Source organism: Peromyscus leucopus, chromosome X, assembly GCF_004664715.2.
Source record: "Peromyscus leucopus breed LL Stock chromosome X, UCI_PerLeu_2.1, whole genome shotgun sequence".
Lineage (NCBI taxonomy): Eukaryota > Metazoa > Chordata > Mammalia > Rodentia > Cricetidae > Peromyscus > Peromyscus leucopus.
Window position 1 is genome coordinate 28,453,541 of NC_051083.1, and position 20,186 is coordinate 28,473,726.

The 20,186-nt window shown below is 40.7% G+C and overlaps 1 protein-coding gene across 1 annotated transcript; it reads left to right on the plus strand.

Annotated features, from left to right (window-relative positions):
- The first annotated feature begins 346 nt into the window (after positions 1 to 346).
- LOC114702948 (small ubiquitin-related modifier 3-like) lies at positions 347 to 887 on the plus strand. Its single transcript, XM_037198977.1, has one exon. It carries the CDS (start codon positions 369 to 371, stop codon positions 699 to 701), a length of 333 nt encoding a protein of 110 aa, XP_037054872.1. The 5' UTR covers positions 347 to 368; the 3' UTR covers positions 702 to 887.
- Positions 888 to 20,186: the final 19,299 nt, after the last annotated feature.

Sequence of the window (20,186 nt, forward strand, 5' to 3'; positions counted from 1 at the left end):
ACCTCTGTGGTCCACACAGAGCTTAGTAACAATGTTTGGATTTATTTCCCTTGAGCCCTCTAGGTCCTGTGATGGAAAGCTGGAGAAAGAGAGAGGGAGAGAGAGAGAGAGAGAGAGAGAGAGAGAGAGAGAGAGAGAGAGAGAGAGAGAGAGGTGTAAGAAGGTAGAAATTAGACAAAAGACAAGGTCTGCAGTGTATATCTAGGGGTAGAGTCCTTATCTGGCACTTTTAAGGCCTTGGATTTGATACCCAGCATTACAAAAAATGAAACAGGTTAAAATATTTTGGGAGGGAGAGAGCATGACTTGCCTGCTCCAGTGCCACCGGTCCCCGCTGCACTTCCCGCCGTCGCCACTGACGCACAACCATGTCGGAAGAGAAGCCCAAGGAGGGAGTGAAGACAGAGAATGACCACATCAACCTGAAAGTGGTGGGGCAGGATGGCTCAGTGGTGCAGTTCAAGATCAAGCGGCACACTCCACTGAGCAAGCTGATGAAGGCCTACTGTGAGAGGCAGGGCTTGTCAATGAGGCAGATTCGATTCCGGTTTGATGGACAACCCATCAAAGAAACAGACACTCCAGCCCAGCTGGAGATGGAGGATGAGGACACCATTGACGTATTCCAGCAGCAGACAGGAGGAACAGCTCCCCGAGGGACGGCCCCCATACCCAACCATTGTCCTGACATTTGCTATTGAATGGTGACCATGCAGCCACGCCAATCACAGAAGAGTCAGCAGAAGCCAGAGTCACTGCTTGGAGTGAACTACAGACCATAATGCAGGGATGCAAGTATTATGTAACTTGGCCAACAAGAGTGTTTGGTTTAGGGAAATGAGATGTGAGGTTTGGGGATTTGTTTTTTTGTTTTTGTTTTTGTTTCTGTTTCCTCCCATCCCTAAAATATCCCCCCCCCAAACTTGGGGCTGGATGTAGACTCTCAGCCTGTGGCCCAACTCTGCCCCCCCAGAACTGTGGTTACCTCTAGTTTGATTTGTCCTAATCAAATAGAGAGCTTGTGGGCACATTCCCCAGTGGGCATGCCTATGGGATGTTGAGAGGGGGGAGAGGGACAGAAGTCCACCTATTTGTTGTAGGCAAAGAATATAAAAATGTGAAATACTATAAATTTGAGCTTTCTCAAACATATGGTGAAGTTCAAGGGAAAAGACCAATGCTTTTTAAAAATGTAAGGAGTCCTTAAGTACTGTGACCCAACTATTCCTGCACACGCCCCTTTCTACTTGGTGTCTGGGAGTGGGTACCTGGGCAAGGCTGGTACAGTGAAACCCACTCTCTTCCCTTTTCATGATGTAGAAGAAAGTACTTGCCCTATCTCTTTTGGAAATTGAATGTGGCCTCAGATTCTTTCTAGTACTTGGTTCTGATACATAATTATGGTTTCTATTTAAGAAGGTAATTGGCTAAGTATCAAGTTTACAGTGATGTTGTATAAGAGACTTGCTCTAAAGTGTGGCTGCAAAAGAAAGCCAGGGGGAGGTGGCCTCATTCTCATGGACTGTGCTCTGCCGCTTTACAAATATGTATTCAAATGATGCATCAGTGGGTGACGTCAGTCCTGCATTGAGGGGTCTAGACCAGTTAAATGTTCATAGTTCTGCCTGTCATCCTTCTGTAAGGATCCATTGCTGCTTGATGGCCATTTCTGCCTTTTATAGTCACCTGACACTGACCTACCATCTCTCGCTTGCTTAAAATCCTGAGGAAAATGTTCTTGTTTCCTGTTTTGCTGCGTGGGCTTGGGTGGGATGTCTGTTGGCTCTGTTGTGTTTATTCACCAGTTTGTACATTATTTGTTGTCCTTTACTACTGTAAACAGTAAATATAGTTTGGTTAAAAAAATATTTTGGGAGGGTACAATGATTCCCTGAGGTGGCCTTCAGTGCAGATCCCCAGACCTTGAACTGGATTCTCCTGGGTGGAGCAAATACAGAAAAATGAATATTTAAAATTTCTCAGATGAAAAAAATAAAATAAAATTCCTCAGATGGCTTAAGTGAATTTATTTTTTGAGAATTTAATATATGAATACCATATTTATAACATTTCCCCTACCAATTCTTCTGCATTCCCCTCACTCCCTCTGAAATTCATGACCTCTTATTCTTTATTGTTGTCACACACACACACACACACACACACACACAGACACACACACACACACACACACACACACACACACACAGAGAGAGAGAGAGAGAGAGAGAGAGAGAGAGAGAGAGAGAGAGAGAGAGAGATACATATACATGCACATATGTACAACGTGCCAAGTCCCTTTAGTGTTGCTTGTATGTATATGTGTTTAGGTATGACCACTCAGGTTTGTATAATACATCATGGGACCACACAAACAGGAGTGAATCCATGCTTGGTACCTACTATCCATGCTAGCCTACTACATGTACTTGGTGAGCCCATAGACCCTGGAGGAGAACCTACAACTGCCAGGTTCCTAAACCAGTATAGTTTCTAAATACTTATCCTTAAACTCACAGAGGAGTGTAGCTCTCAACCCTCATCAGAGAATCTTCTTCTTGCAGCAGAGGCTTTACAGAAAGCCACAGCTGGTCAAATGACTGTTGGAGTACCTAGCCCCAGTTGATACATCTACAACACAACCCCTACCTCTAAAACCTAAAGCTCAGAGGACATGAAGGGAGGAGGAAGAGAAGAGATCGTAAGAGCTGGAGGACCAGGGCATCTGCTGTGAGATAGTGTCTTTCATATTTGACAGCAAAGTTGCACCATGAAATCTTAACAATGTGGTCACCTAAACAAGACCCGAAGAAGGACCACACAAATTGACATGCCAATGTGGAGAAGTGAAATTTTGCAAGATCCCTAGGATGAAGAGCTACAGACAATTAATGGCTGCTAAGAAAAGGAGAATCAATCTTCTCCACACATAGGCCCTCAAATGACTGATGGAGCTTTCCCTTACCCTGTCATGATAAACCCTGATCTGTTGTTTTCCTAACATTATGCTGGCTCAAAGAAAACAAATTAAATCTCTAGGTCATCATAAATCTAATTTATCAGCTCCTTATGGTTATAAAAGCCAGGCATCTCTCTTTTCTTATTAATCTTCTAACCAGGGTAATTTCCATGTAAGTCTACTTCCCTGGTGCCTTCTGATTAAATGAGAACACCTCTTACCTGCTTTCCTAATTGTTGGGAAGAGCTACTGTGCAGGGTTTTGCAACCTTGTCCCCAAACCCTGGGGTTGGGGGCACCACCACAGTGGTGGACCCAGTAATTTCTCTTTTTTCTCTGCAGAGTAATGAAGTTTACAAAGTGCTTCCTAAGCTATTTGAACCTGAGGTGTTGCATAAATTGATTATGTAACAAGAATGGGAGCCACATTGAAGGCATCTGTATTATCTTTTCTGTCCCTCTGTCCCAACTCTGGGAAAAATTTGAGTGCATATCTGCTGGGAGAGCAGAAGTTATAAACAGGCACCACCTGCAGGCTAGAGGAAGAGTCGTGGGGTTATACATTATGCTTTGAATAGACAAATCTAGCCCATGAATGTGTACTACTCCCACTCAGGGAACACCTGCTCTAGGCCAAGTGTTGAACCAGGCATCTGCTTATATATTGTTTCTTATTCCATTTTTATTACCACAGAGCAAGGATTTTGGTTTTAAATTCTCAGACTGTAGAATGTGGGAACTGAGGCTAGGGGAAAAAATGCAGAGTGTTTTCTTCTTGTCATACAATCACAACATAGACCTTTGTGAGATTCGAAACTAGGCTCTAGGCTGGGGTGGCACATGCCTATGATCCCAGCACTTGCAATCTGGGGACTGGGGGATCAGGAGCCTTCCGCTGCAGCCTGGGGTACATGAGACACTAAGAAAAACAAAACCAACTAACCAAGCAAAAGTTTAAATAAACCAGGCTCCAATCACTTTGCCACTGGACATCTCTACATCTCTTGTCTAGGAGTGGGGATGAAGGGAAGGAGCAAGATGAAGAGAGAGAAGATCTCAGACTAAAAGTAGGAGCAGCACACATCTCATTCTGACTTACTGGGTGCCAAGTTCGGGGATTTTCTTGCTGATCTCCAGGCACCACTTCTTAATGTTGTGCTTGGGAAAAGTTTCTATCACTGCTTGTTTTGAAAATGTGGTTGAGGATAGTATTCTGAAAATCGTTAACTCACCATATTTTAAAGATCTCCCTCTAATTGCTGTCCTCTTTTTGCATTCTTGTGAGTAATAAGGTTACAGCCAGGAAAAGAATGGGAAGAATTAAGACTTCGACGCACAGAAGGAGGGAATAGGAGAGAAATGCTTTCACTTTCTGGGACAGGAAGTTTTTTGGGTTCCAGGAGATAGACATGAGAAAAGAGAAAGTGGTTCAATATATTAATTATCGGTGTCCTTACTTCTTCCCATGACTTTGGCTGAAGATACATTAGAAAAAGTTCCATGGTGTTTAATGGGTGAGGTCTAAAAAAAAAGGCTCATGTCCTATCACCTATTTGCTACCCTGTGAAGAAGCCTCCCAAACTGCTTTCACATGTTTACAATGTTCATAGAATCTTTCAGAAGATTAATCCATCTTTTAATTAAATCAGTGTTTTTGAACTCTGCCATGGCATTTTGATGTAACTGCTTTAGTTAGCTTTTAATTTAGCACTGTTATTACAGAGAATTCTCATCAAACAGGTTTTGGAAACACATACATGGTTTCTTTTCTTTCTTTCTTCTTCTTTTTGAAATACAGATTCTTCTTGCTCTCTCAGCATAACACCACGAATTAAATTTAATGAAAGGTAAGAAAAATTGGACATCTCCTCTGGATGCAGGAACTTGTGACTCCTCATATGCCAGAGGGTAGAATTGGCTCCTCACTGCCTGCTCTCATTCCTGATGGTACAGCAGAGACAAGAGCCATGCCATTATCACTTCTTGTTCACCGTATCTACACACACACAAGACGGGCAGAGGTGGTAGTGCCTCCCAAGGCTTTAGTGCTGTTTTGACTTGAAGTCATCTTACACTTAAGTGGGTGATCCCACTTTAAGGAAGCAGTGTGAAATATTATATTGTTGGGTGTAGTAAAGATAGACAATGCTCCAGGAATGCCTTAGGCTGCCTGTTTTACAGAGTGGTGATTATTTGAGTTTGGGGATTGATTGAAAGGATTGCTGATTATTCATGGTTCCTGGTATCCCTGCCTTTTAGCAGTACCCTTCCATATTAATTCTGGGCTTTACCCTGCTGTTGCATCCCATTTTGTGTTGCTATAACAAAAATCCTTTTATTTTTCTATAACAAAATTCTTGATGCTGGATAATGGGTAAATTAACGTTTCTATAGATGTCTGTTTAGCTGACAGTTTTGGGGGTTTGAAGTTCAAGATTAGTTGGGCCCCATTTGTTGAGCCTTGGTGAGGGCCTTCTGGATGCATCATAAGATGGATGGTACCACATGATGGAACTGCAAGGCTCTGCAAGAAGTCATGTGGTGAGTTAGAAAGCAAGAAAACACAGAGTCCAGCCATACTTTTTTTTGTAACAATCGTCCACTTGCAGTAATTGGCTACATTACTACTTCAAGAACTACAGTAGTTTTTTTCTGAGGATGGTACCTTCATAGTCTAACCATCTCTTAAGGCTCCACACCACCTTAATACTATGGTGTTTAGAAGCTAGTTCATAGCACATGGAACCTTTGGAGAATATACTCAAATTGCATCCAAACCATAGTACCTGTGACTTTCTTTGGCTATTGGGCAATAGCTTATTATGCTAAACAGTTTTTCACATGATCAGAATTGTTTGTAGTTGGGGTTTGATCTCATAGTGATGGGTGGATAAAACCATGTGAATGAAGGAGCAAGGCTCATAGGTAGAGAGGGTGATTACCAGTACATTTTCTTTCTTAGGATTATTTTTAAGAGAAGGAAAATTATACTAAAAAGGCAACTTACATAGTAAAAAATAAAAATGAGCCTGGGGAAGGTGACATTTTGGTCTCAGTGCTATTTTGCTATATCCAGCATCCATCCAAGTCTGCTGAATAAAAAAATTTCAAGAGATTGTGTCTTTGTGTGTGTGTGTGTCTGTGAGAGAGAGAGGGAGAGGGGAGGGGAGGGGAAGGGAGGGGAGGGTATAGCTAGAGTTTTAGAGGGGGAGGGGGAGAGGGAGAGGGAGGATGAAGGGGAGGATGAAGGGGGAGGGGAAGGAGGAAGGGGAGGGGGAAGGGGGAGAGAGAGAGAGAGAGAGAGAGAGAGAGAGAGAGAGAGAGAGAGAGAGAGAGAGAGAGAGAGAGAGAGAGAGTCCTGGATCCAAAGTCACACATAAAGATTCTTTTTGTTTGAGTTCCCTTTTTGTAGAATTCTTGAGAACTTTATAAAATATGTCTTCCAAGGGTCAGACACAGCTTACTTTGCCTGTGCAGAGACCTTGTCACACCATAAAAATCAGTTTTAGGTTATGGTGCATCTCTGGCACTTTACATTTAAGTTTTTCAGTTGTATATTTTAATATTTTTGTCTTTAAAAACATTTTTTAAGGAATGTATGGAGACCAGTCAAGGTGCTACTGCACAGGAAGCTGCTGGCCATGTAGGTGGAGAACATCCACATTATTTAGATGTCAAGGATAATTAATTATGAAGGAGACCAGGGTGTCAGATGGAGAGAAAGCAAGTGGTTTGAAGATGGTTTTTTGGACTGGATAAAGGTGGGGGGTGGGATGAGAAATCAAAACGGGTTTTAGGATGGAACAAATTTGTGGCACCATTTACCACAGGAGAAGGTGTTTTGTGTTTGTTTCTTTTTCTGTGGAGAAAAAGAAGGGAAATTCAAAGCTATGGTTGTATTAGTATGACTTGACCACAGTCTGGAACCACTAAGCCCTTAGACATTGCCAGATTTTATTTTCATCGGACAACCACACAGCTAGTCTTTCTGGCTATGAAGTCTGTACTTGAAGCTAGCGTATCTCATACTTTTTTATGCTTAAAAGTCACCTGGGCATCTTGTTAAAGTGGCAAGTCTGACTCAGGCAGTGTAAAGCGAGGCTTTTGATTCTGTTTCTCATTGGGCCCATCTGAGCCTGAGCCTGTGAGTTCATGCTCATTTGTCCAGTAACAGGGAGATAGAGCACTCAAACCAGCACGGGACTGTCACAAAGTCTTTAGTAACAGTAATCGTTTCATTTTGACATCAGAAATGGAAGAGGAAGAGGAGGAAGCTCCATCATAGTCAGAGACTGGGACATATGAAACAGGTACTGAGCAGACTCCTTTGACTTTATGTATCTGGGGTCATCAATTTTAACCCTTTTGGTGAAATTCCAATCTCCCCCCCCCTTTTTTTTGGTTTTTTGAGACAGGGTTTCTCTGTGTAGTCTTGGCTGTCCTAGAACTCTCTCCGTAGACCAGGCTGGCCTTGAACTCACAGGATCCACCTGTGTTTCTGCCTCCCGAGTGTTGGGATTAAAGGCATATGCCACCACAGCCCGGCCAAAATTCCAATCTTTCTGTAAGCATTAGCTGCCACCTTGAAATGTTAGAATAGTTTTCTTTGGAACAAGACTGTTTGGAATTAGACTGTTTTGGGTGTTCGAGTCCCAAGGCAGCCTTGCATAGAATGCCCATGAAATGCAAGTGTCTGTAGAGCGGTTAAAGTTTTTAATGCACGAAGACTCACCCCTCTTTATGAAGCTATCTCCAGTTTGACAGAATATAAAGAGCTGAAGAAGCTATTGCAGGCTCTCCAAAAAAATATTCAACTACATTACTACAAGATCAATTCATTCGCTCAACAATTTAACTCAGGATGCTGTTGGCAGATTTTTTTTAAGCAGCTCCATCAAATTGCATGCAACCTGACATCATTTTAAAGTCTTAAGCCTACGTTTTTGTCAAAGGCAAACATTTGAAGTTGATTTCTCTAGGGGATGTCAAGGTGTAAAATAGCTTTCATGGGCTGTCTGAAGAATCATGGAAAATTAACATCAGAAGCAATTTTGATCACCAAACTTTAGAACTGGAAAACACTGAGGAGCCACAAAAGTCACAGAATCTCTGAACTGGTAGGAGTTGAACAAATCCTCTTAGAATGCAGTGGATAAATATTTGATTCAAGAAGGAGAAACATTACAGTAAGCCATACAACCAGTCAGTGACTATGTCTAATATAATGTTTGTTACTATTGATTGTGCAAAAATAATCACATTGTGAGAGTCTAAAGATTAGGGTTTTTTCAAGGACCGCATCTCCCATGGAGAGGTTTATAAAAGCATTCAGAAATTGGGGGAAAGATGAATGCCCACAACCCACATAGAAGACTTTGACTATCTTCTGCCTTTGATAAAAATGAAAAATGAGAAGCATTTCACATTTGACAAATATAACACTTTTTACATTATCATCAGAGGCAGGAGTATTTAATCCAGATGGAGAAATTTCTTTTGCTTTGGAGGGTGATCTGAGCTGAACAAAAGATGCTTATGGGAAGGATGGGGTGATAAGGATGCCTACCTGGGAGTTTCTGAAGAATGACAAACAAGAGCTTTATATGTTAATTACATTGCAAAAGTTGTTTCTGCACCATTGATTTTTTTCCAGTTTTAGTTCTGTTTCTTTTTCCTCCCTCTGTTGTATAGTAAAATTAATGTAGAAAAATATTGAGCCTTCTCTTAGATGACCTACGGGAAGAAGAATATTGATTCATATGTAGGCTCCAACAGCCAGGGCCTCCACTCCCAGGATTAAAGTGCAGCACCCAGCAAGGCACCCAAGGCAATTAATGATCTGGCTCCTGTGCCTCCAGCACCCACCCACTGTTCAGCCATGGGGAGCTACATTTCTTTTCAGAATACATCTTCCTTTTCCTAACTCTGTCTTTGCACGAGCTTCAATCTGCCTGGAATACCCCAGATGCCCCTCCTTTTTAGCTAGTGAACATTTGCTCATCCAATTAGACCAGGCCAAGGGCTCCTCTGCAAAGGCCTCTGTGAGCCCCTGGATAGAGGCAGAGGCTGCGTCTTGGCACTATTTATAGCCCTCCGTGCTTATGGTAACAACAGGGTCTTGAAATTACTCATTCACATGTATGTCTCTCTGCAGTGACTGCTCAATAGAATCACCAGTGGAGCTCCAGAAAGAGCTGATGTCACCTTAAGATTCTGATTCATATAGTCTAGGGTTGGATGATGGCACTACTATTGAGGTTGAAGTACCCTCAAGCAGATTTAGGTTGCAGACAGCACTGAGAAATATCACGATTAGAACACCACCAGTTCTTTGCAGAGTCTGTTTGTTTCTTTGTTTGCTGTCCCTCTCAAAGTGCCTGGCAATAAGACTTACATAGATCTAGGAAATGAAGTGGGTCAAAGCAGGCTCTCAGCATGTGCAACATTCACTTTGTTGGATGATCCGTTTTCTCAGGAATGGTCTGAGTCCAGTGGGGAAAGGTAAGTACATAGCATCACAAAGAGGAAAATATGGGCAAGCTCATGTTTTTAATCACCTTGCTTGACACCGAGTATGATTATAAATAAAAAAAGCAACCTACAAGGAAGCTGCCTAGAGAATCATTTGTTTGGTACAAAGGAGGCCAGAAGTGGAAGGAAGTGGTATTTAGGACTTTTCATTAGCACACAAACAGTTCAGTTTCATATTGGTGTTTTTCAAACAGAGGTGACATCTGTCCACCGCCCCCACTTCCAGCAATCTCCTTGCCATTTTCAGGCCGCATTTGAACTTTTGACCTCTCCTCTCTTTGCAACACCTAGCTCCCTTTCATGAACTCCTATTTAGCTGTTAAGCCTTTTACTTGGGGTGATGTCAGGATGGGTGACAAAAGGCTTTGGAAAGCAGTATAAATGTCCCTCGAATAACACTGGCTGGGTCCATCTCTGCCACTTCCTAGCTCTGTGATCTTATTTGAGATGAGATTGGGTGTGCTCAGGGTGGTCAGACTGTAGACTGTGATCTTATTTTATGTTTGCTGTATTGGTTATTTATCAGAATTAGTTTTCTTGGGTTTGGGGTTTGAGTGAGTTTGTATTTAGTTCCTTTTCTTTTTTTATTGAAATTATTATTTTTTTTTGTCAGCTAGTGGTGGCACACCCTTTTATCCCAGCACTTGGGAGGCAGAATCAGGCAGATTTATGTGAGTTCAAGGTCAGTCTGGTCTACAGAATGAGTTACAGGACAACCAGGGCTACAGAGAAACCCTGTCTCGAAAACAAACAAGCAAACAAACAAAAAACCAAAAATATTTTTTTCATGCAACATGTCCTAATCATGGTTTTTCCTCCCTCATCTCCTCCCAGATATTCTCTACTCCTCACCCTTCTAATGCCATGCTTTTTTCTTTATGTCTTCAGAAGACAAACAAACAAAAAACAGACTCAAACAAACAAACAAACAAAAAAAGAGTTAGGAGAAACACACACACACACACACACACACACACACACACACACACACACAAAACCAAAAACCATAATATATAAACAAAAGACTAATAAAGAAAAAAAGCTCAAACAAAGCAATGTAAGACCAAAAAATCTTGTTTTGTGTTGGCCATCAACTGCTAGGCCTGGGGCCTGACATTAAGTGTGGTTTCTATACCCAGTGAGACTCCACTGGAGAAAATTAATGTTTCCTTTGCAAGCGGTTGTCTATTGGAGGCAGCTTCTTGGTTAGTGATGGGAGCGCATGTTTATTCCCCGCCCCACCGCCAGCACTGAGACCCCATCTGGCTTGGACCTGTGCAGGCCCTGTGCATGCTGCCACTAGACTGTGATGTGATTTTAGTTATGTCGCCTTTGTGTCTTCATTTTTTTCCTCAACTGCAGAGTTAGATGCTGATGTCAATACCAGTGACTGGGTTCCTAGGAGAATTACAATTAAATCAATAAGGTAATTTATACAGGGCACCCAGAGTAACTTCTAGTGCATTTGTGAACTTTCAATGCCTATAAACTCATTTTGTCATTGCTATTATTTGGGGAAGTTTTTTTTAGAAATGCAAGCAGATCACTGGTGGACTTAAACCCAAGCACCTAGAAATCTTCAGTCGTCAATACTGGCTGTGCAGCAGCATCCTGTAAGAACTAGATAAGCACAGTTCTATTGTTGTCTTCTGGTTCTGCCTCTTTGCCCAGTATCCCTGATCTAATGTGTTTGAAGGAACTACTGCCTTTAATCTTTGACGTGTAAGTGAAAAAGTGTCTGGGAGATGCCTGGGGGCCCCTTGTCCACTCAACTAAAGAATGACCCATCATGGCACTCAGCTTTTCAAAGGGAAGCCTCAAGTGCACCATTAAGCACAATTGGCTTGGGGCCTTTGGCTCAACATATGGCTGCTTCCTTACGGTCCTGGGGGGGGGGCAATTCCAGATTTAAAGATAAACACACATATGCAGTTATACATGAATATCTAGGTACATACACATATGTCCTATCACATATTTCCTTAGGAAATCTGAAAGCAAAACATGTAGCTTTGATAAAGTTGTTTCCTTCACAAACAGTTATTTGTTATCAATTTATAAAGTATACTCACGGCAACTTTTCTGGAGTTTTTGCATGATTTTGTAGAGAAATGAATCCTGCTATCTGGTGTTTTTAATGAGGATGATACTAATCAACTACATACCAGACAGCAATTGTAGTCCTTTTGGGTTCTATTTCAATAGAAACAGAAATTACCAACTGCCACACCTGATTTTATTCACCAGGAAACAAAAGTATTTTAGGAGCCTAATATTTTGGCCTAGGAGTCAACAAACTCCAGGTTATGTTTTAACTTTCTGGACCTTTTTAGTTCCAACCTATTTATAGTTCTTTTCCATAGAAAGGAAAAATTTAAATGCAAGTAAAATTCTGGGCTACTGCCTGGGGTTTTAGGTGGAAAAAACCTAAGATTCATGGACTGACATGGTCTTTCAACCGAGAGCCTAGTGGCGAGTTCCACCAATCCTGTTTTCTGTGCTGATTTAAGGTTCCAGCATTTTTTGAGATGCCTCTGATGGCTTCCTGGAAAGCTTTCCAGTGGTTCTCATCCCCTAGCCACCTTCTATAGTACTTTCCACATTACTCACACACAGGTTCCAGCCTACAGCCTCCTAGTGCGTCTTTACCCAGTGTGGAATTTGAGGTTCCTCTAGATTGAGCCTCAGTTCTCTTGAGTCTTACCTGTGGATGCTTCAGAACACGCCCCTCCCCCGTATACTAAACTCTGTTTTTATAAACACTGTCATCTTCATTCCTGATTATCCCATTTGGACACTTAGCTTTCAGATCCATTTCAAATAGTGATCAAGCATGAATTAGACTCCCCTCCTTTCTTTCTTTCTTCCTCCCTCCTTCCTCCTCCTTTTCCCTCTCCCTCTCTCTTTCTTTGTTGGTCTCTGTCTCTAATAGTACTCGTTTGAGAGTGTCCTAAGAGGGGTTTCTCTTTTTATCAGGTGTACAATGTTTTCTACTCGAATCCCATGTATTTGCATAATTTAAATATGATGGTTAATCTGGCTTGGCAACTTGATTGGAGCTGGAATTATCTAAAATATATACTTCTGGGTAAATCTGTGAGGGTATTTCTTTGAAGGATCAATTGAAGGTAGAATATCTTGTAGCTTTAGTTTTCCTGCCTTGCCCACAGTCAGGACAAATCTTTGTCACCCGCCAGTCCCACAGCCGCTCAGACCCAACCAAGTAAACACAGAGACTTATATTGCTTACAAACTGTATGGCCATGGCAGGCTTCTTGCTAACTGTTCTTATATCTTAAATTAATCCATTTCCATTAATCTGTACCTTGCCACGTGGCTGGTGGCTTACCGGCGTCTTCACATGCTGCTGGTCATGGCGGCAGCTGGCAGTGTCTCTCCCCTCAGCCTTCCGCTTCCCAGAATTCTCCTCTCTCCTTGTCCTACCTACTTCCTGCTTGGCCCCTGGCCAATCAGTGTTTTATTTATTGACCAATCAGAGCAATTTGACATACAGACCATCCCACAGCAATATCTTTCCTGTGACAGAGGCCCAAAAGTGAAGAAGTCCAAGGAAAAAGCAGAACACTTGCTTGCCTTGCTCATCTTTGCTTACTGTCCTCCTCTGACATCAAATTCCAACACGTTCAACTTTCCAACCTAGACTAAAGAGAAATGACTCTCCAGGAATCCTCCAGTTTTCCCATGACGAAGACTGCTAAGGATCCCAGCCTCATAGACAGAGCAGTTACTGATTTCTTAGTCACTCCAGCATACATAGTATGCCCTATGTAGTCCAATCCATAGTATGTAGTCCAGCATCCATTGTTGAAATACACAGCCCTATAATGTAAACCAATCTAATAAATCCCCTTTATAATATATATTTATCCTATTATTTCTGTTCTTCTAAGGAACCCTGACAAATACAGTGAGCATTCTAGAAATAATAACAATAATAATTATTATCTAATTGAAAAATAAATATATTCTTTCAGGTTCAAAATAGTTGCTTTTATTCTTAAACAATTTTCAATTGCCAAGTGGATTTCATTTGAAATTTTGAAGAAAGGAATATCAAAGAAATCAGTATTATTTGAAGGCTAGTTTAAAACAAGTATGAATATGCATGGCTCAGTGTTAACAGATTAACCCGCTGCAATGTTTTGAGTGAAAATGGCCCCTATAGGCCCACAGGGAATGACACTATTAAGTGGTGTGGCCTTGTTGGAGGAAGATGTCACTGTGGGGGCAGGCTTTGAGGTCTTATATGTTCAAGCTATGCCCATTGTGGCACACAGTCTCCTTCTGCTCCCTAAGGATCTCAGCTCCTTCTCTAGCACCAGGTCTGTCTGCATACCACCATGCTACCCACCATAATAACAATGGACTAAACTGCTGAACTATAAACCAGCTCCAATCAAATGTTTTCCTTTGTAAGAGTTGCTGTGGTCATGGTGTCTCTTCACAGCAAGAGAAGCCCTTGGTGTGAATGGGCTTGTTCCACCTGGTGCGGAATATCAAATGGTGGGTTTCATTTTCTTCTGTTGGAAGATGATGACAAAAGTCATTATGTACTCCTAGACCTAGGTGAGCATTATGTGGCTTCTGTAGAATTTGCTCTTACAGTCTTATATGGAAATTCTATAGAATTTGTTTTTACAAATTTATATGGAAGATGTGGAGGTCCTCAATGGCTTCTCAATTTTGCCATCGTATCCCGAGTTCTTTCAGAGAAGAATGGAAAAGTCTGTGAGTTCATGCCACTCAAGGCAGGTTTTGGACGTTTTACCAACCTTGAGAATCTCTGTTTTACCATCTACCTGCCACAGTGAGGAACATAGACTCAAACTGCTATTTCTTTAAAAAAAGAGGAAAAGCCAATCAAAAGTCTTTGACAATCAGGGTGGGTGTGTGACTACCACATTCATGACAAAAATGAGAGAAGCAGGCCTAGATATGTAGTTTGCTGGAGTTTGCTAGGTAATTATTTGTTTGTGACTCCGGTAACCTCAACCCCAGCTTTATAGAAGTTCTTTTTTGTTTCTTTGTTTTTTTTTTTTTTTGAGACAGGGGTTTCCCTGTGTAACCACTGTGGCTGTTCTGGAATTTGCTCATGTAGACCAGGCTGGCCTCGAACTCACAGAGATCTGTCTGCCTCTGCCTCCTGAGAGCTTGGATTAAAGGCGTGTGCCACCACTGCCCTGTAAAACCTCTTTAAATATGGCCCTTAGTTTCAGCTTCTGTTACAGGTTAATAACTCTCAGCTAGCCAGGGATGACTGGTGTATATTATGCATCCTCAATTTGAAATTCAAACAGACTAAATGGCATCAGCAACCATGACTAAGAAAGGGAGAAAAAAACCAACTTGCTTATATGTTCTATGAAAGAAAGCTAAGACATGACATCACCTACTTTCCTTCTCCAATTATTAAAAATACTTCAAATTTACTTCATTTTTTATAATGTCTCTCTCTCTCTCTCTCTCTCTCCCTCTCTCTCTCTCTCTCTCTCTCTCTCTCTCTCTCTCTGTGTGTGTGTGTGTGTGTGTGTGTGTGTGTGTGTGTGTGTGCGTGCATGCATGGTGCACACATGTCATGGTATATGTGTGTAGATACCAGAGGACAACTTTGTGGAGTTGGTTCTCACTTTTCACCCTTATGTGAGTGTCAGGGATTGAACTTAGGTAGTCAGGCTTGTGTAATAATAAGTATCTTTATCTGTTGAGCTATCTTTTTCACTCTAAATCTTTTATTAGCATATACTCAGTACTCACTGTACATTGTACTGGGTTACATAAGGACATTTTTGTATAAGTATATAGTGTGCTTTGACCATACTTACCCTATACCCCCATCTATTAGTCTCCTTCAATTTCCTACACAATTTCACTTTCACTTTCATGTCATCTCTATACACATTACTTTATATATATATACACACACACACACACACACACACACACACACACACACACACACATATATATATATATATATATATATATATATATATATATATATTATCTAGGATTCACAAATGAGAGGAAACTTGATATTAGTCATTTTGAGACTGACTTAACTGCTTAATATGATAATTCCAAGTTGCATCAATTTTCCTGAAAAATGACATAATTTAATTCTTCTTTATAGCTGAAATCATTTCATTGTTCACATATCACACATCAGCTCCAGCCCTCTGTTTCTCTGAATGTGACTGTATTGTGCATGACCTTTTAAAAAGGTGACTGATTTTTTAAAGAGAGTCACTAGGATGTGTCTTGATCTGTTGTGACTGATGTTTTTTTTTTTTTTATTTAATTTTAAAATGTCTTTATTTTACATCCTGACCATGGTTTCCCCTCCCTCCTCTCCTTTGTGACTGATGTTTGTAAAAAAAAGAGAGGCATGGAAACTAAGGAGATATGCAGAGTACATAGAAGGCTGGATGACCAGGTGAAGAGGAACCGGGGTAACTGCCACCCACAATCAAGGAATGAGGCCTCAGAGCAAACTGTCTACTGGTGCCTTTATCTAACCTCCAGAACTGTAAGAAAATAAATTGCCATCATTTAAACCATCCATTTCGTGTATTTTGTTATGGCAGCTATAGAAAACTTGTAAATTTCCCCCCTAGTTCTGATCTGCTTTTTCTCCTTTGGCATGGATGTGGCTGACTGTGGTTATGATGGTGATAACTCTTTTATTAGTGCCCGGGTGGCCCAGCTTCAGGTATAGAAAGCATGCTTCACATAAACAGGGCCCAATCCCACAATTTAGATACAGTAAACTCCCAGTCTATGGGAGCAGAGTTGTTATATAATGTAGTCCTTCTTCTAACACAGTGTCTTTACCCCATCCTTTTGAGTAGAGCAGGATCTCTGCCGTGCTATTAAACCTGAACTGAGATCTGATATCTCATTGGTTCACTTTGTGTAAAATCCACTTGGGAGAGATCTAGGTCTGTAATTATTGCAGTTTAACTGCTTTATTTTGCCTAAGAAGACAAATTCAAGCAATGCTGGAAAGTAAATCATTTTCGTGCCCACATTATGCTGACTAATGCAACATAATCACAAATTAATTTATGCAAAAGGGTACATTCCCAGCTTATGAATATTGAGCATATTTGGAGTTTCCCCATGTGATAGTATGATACATATATTTTGGTTTCTGTTATTCAAGGCAGTCCATAAAAACAAAAATTTCTACCCCAAAAATGGGTCATAGAAACTTTAACTCTCCTCCACTTGTTGCTGTCCATAAAGAAATTGGCCATTGCAGCTTATTCCTGTAATCCTAGCTCATTTGTTGAGACAGGAGGACTGCTATGAATTTGAAATCAGCCTGGGTTACACAGTGAGTTCCAGGCTAGCTTGCAATACAGTGTGAGATTCTCTCAAACAAACAAACAAGCAAACAGCCATCAAGACAAAAGCAAAAGAAATCCCCTGACTTCCATTTGCCTAATGGAAGTCCCAGAAATACCTTACACTGGTGTGAAAGGAATGCTCAATAGTCTGAATGGACTCACTTTGGTTGGGTCTCTCCACTCAACTGCTAGCAAACTTGTCTGTGTGTGATGGTCAATCTTGATCGTCACCTTGGTGGGATTTAGAGTTACCATGGAGACATGACTCTTAGTGCATCTATAAGGACATTTCCAGAAAAGTTTGATTAACTGAGTATGGAAGATCTACCTCAAATGTAGGCAGAACTATTTCATGTGTTGGGCTCCTATACTGTATCAAAATGAGAAAGTGAGCTGAGCATACATCTCTCTCTCTCTCTCTCTCTCTCTCTCTCTCTCTCTCTCTCTCTCTCTGCTTCTTGAGTACAGTCACCTCATGCTGCTGCTGCCATGATTTCTCCACCATGATGGACTGTGTCCCTTCTTAAATTATAACTGAATAAGCTCTTCTTTCTTGAAGTTGTTTCCTGTCAGATATTTGATCACAGTAATGAGAAGAGTAACAGATACAGAATACAATGAAGTCTCATGAAGACTCCAATGGATCAGCATCAAGAGTTTCTGGATAGTAGAACATGTACGACTTTTTGGAGGATGGTATGCCTAAAGAGGGCAAGGAGCTCTATGTAAATTCTCCCATGCCTTGACCTATGCATCTTTTTATCATTAACCTTTGCAATATCCTTTATCATAAAAGTGTTTCTTTGTGTTCTGTGAATCATTTGAGCAAATTTATCAAAGCCAAGGAGGATATTGTGGGAACCCTAATTTGCAGCCAGTTGGTTAACATCATTGTAAGGACAGCCTAGGGTTTGGGACTGGAATCAATATTGGCATTTCAGTATTAGGACTGAGCCTCAACTGTGAGATCTGATGCTGTATAAATAGATAGCATCAAAATCGAATTTAATTAGAGGGCATAGGGCTCATGCTTGTTGCTGGAATAACTGCTACTTTCTGGCAGGGAAAAATCCTCCTAATGTCTTTGGCTGTAGAAGTCTTCTGTGTTGGTGTTGAAGTTAGAAAGAGGTAAACTAGACTTTATCCCTCTAATGTAGCTGAAGTTTTCTCCAGTCCTGCCTGGCCCACAGTCAGGACAAATCTCTCACCCCCCAGTCCTGCAGCTGCTTAGACCAAACCAAATAAACACACAGAGACTTATATTACTTATAAACTGTATGGCCATGGTAGGCTTCTTGCTAACTATTCTTATATCTTAAATCAACCCATTTCTATTCATCTATAAGTTACCATGTGGCTTGTGGCTTACTGGTATATTAACATCCTCTCATGGCGTCAGCTGGCAGTGTCTCTCTGCCTCAGCCTTCCACTTCCCAGAATTCTCCTCTCTCCTTGTCCCTCCTATACTTCCTGCCTGGCTACTGGCCAATCAGTGTTTTATTTATTAACCAATCAGAGCAACACATTTAACATACAGAACATCCCACAGCACTTCAAAAAGGAAGGTTGTAACTTTAACATAGTAAAATTACAGATAACAAAACAATTATCAAGCAAGAATTACAGTTACAATATCTAGTCTATTTATAATAACTAGTCTATTTGTATTTGGCAAAATTAAAGAAGATATCCTATCTATCTTATATTTGTGAGTCTAAGGTTTCATATCTAACTTATCTTTTATCATTAACTAAAGAAAATTATAACTATCTAGTCTTCAACTACATCAACTACATCAAAGGATATAATATTACCTGAGAAATGGGAGAAGGATGCAAGCAACTTTTGGGAGTCTTGCAAGAGTAGACAGAGACAGCTGGCAGCCTGGACAGTCATCTAATGTTCCTTTGTAAAGTTGGGGCATCTGTTTTCAGCCCACAGGCCTAGAGTCTCTCAGTCACTTCTCTCTGTGTCCTGTAGAATGTTTGGCAGTTTCGTCTGTGAAGCAGGAACCTGAAGGACCATTTTGCCAAGCAAAGTTCAGTGGTCACCTTCCTATGGGTCCTGCATGTCCAGTTGATCAAGCAGTCCAGGCAAGAACAGTTTCTTGTCCAAATGGCTATTTTTGCCAAGGTGAAGATAAACTCTATATAGAGTGTCTTTGATGCCCATCCTCCTCTCTGAAGTAAATCCAGTGCTGCTAGGAGCAGACATGTTTCACTGTCCAGAATGTCTAAATTTTAAAAAATATTTTAAATGCCATATTCTGTAGGTCTTTGAAGTATTTGAAGATTATCTATCTATATGAAATATATCTATGTATACCTAGAAAACTTAGCTAACATGGCTACAAGTATGATTATCATAGAAGACTAATTATTAATCTGTGGCGAAACCTCAGGTGACTGTTCAGGCAGTTGGCTGTTTCTGTCAACTCACATTTTTTTTGGAAGCTGTTTGCGTGTACTTCCTATTTTGATTTTTGTTAGATAATATTATTTCCTTCTTGGGTCTCTGAGGGAGTTGAAGATTAGGTAGTTATAGTTAGTTAAAGATTAGATAGTTATAGTTTTCCTTGTTAAGAATCTCAGAAAAACTCACTAAAGGGGTCTAAGTGTATAAATTTGAAAGAAGCTATAAGATAGTTCTTTTAGTAATATAAGTTAGGATAGAAAGTGAATCAGGTACATTTTAAAGGACTTACCAAAATAGGATAGATAATGGAATTATTTTCTCTGAATTTGTCAAATGCAAATGGACTAGACATTGTTTAGGTATTTATTGCTTGTATAGATTGTATATAGTTATTGTACTTTTTGTATATAGTTTTTCTTATATTAGTTATAATGTTTTTTCTGTTTTCTTTTCATTAAAATAGAAAGGGGGAAATATGGTGATATTTTATTTGTGCTGAAATGTGATTTTATTTGTATGTTAATAAATAAAGTTGTCTGTGGGTCAGAGCTAATAGCTAGCCATAGCAGAAGCCGGGCGGTGGTGGAGCACATCTTTAATCCCGAGCACATGACAGGCACATCTCTGTGTGTTCAATGTTACAGCCAGCATGGAGACACATGCCTTTAATCTCAATACCAATCATAGAGACCTGGAGGTCTGTATAGACAGGCAGTGACAAGAATGTCATGTACTTGGGTTTACAACCAATAAGAAGGCAGAACAGAAAGTCAATAAAAACACAGACACACAGGAAGTAGGCCTCTTTCTCAGGGGAAGGACGGCAGTGGCAGCAAAGGGTAAGAAAGGGTTTTTAGTATCAGCTCTTAGCTACTGCTTTGACCTCTTGGGCTTTTAACTCTGCATTTGGCT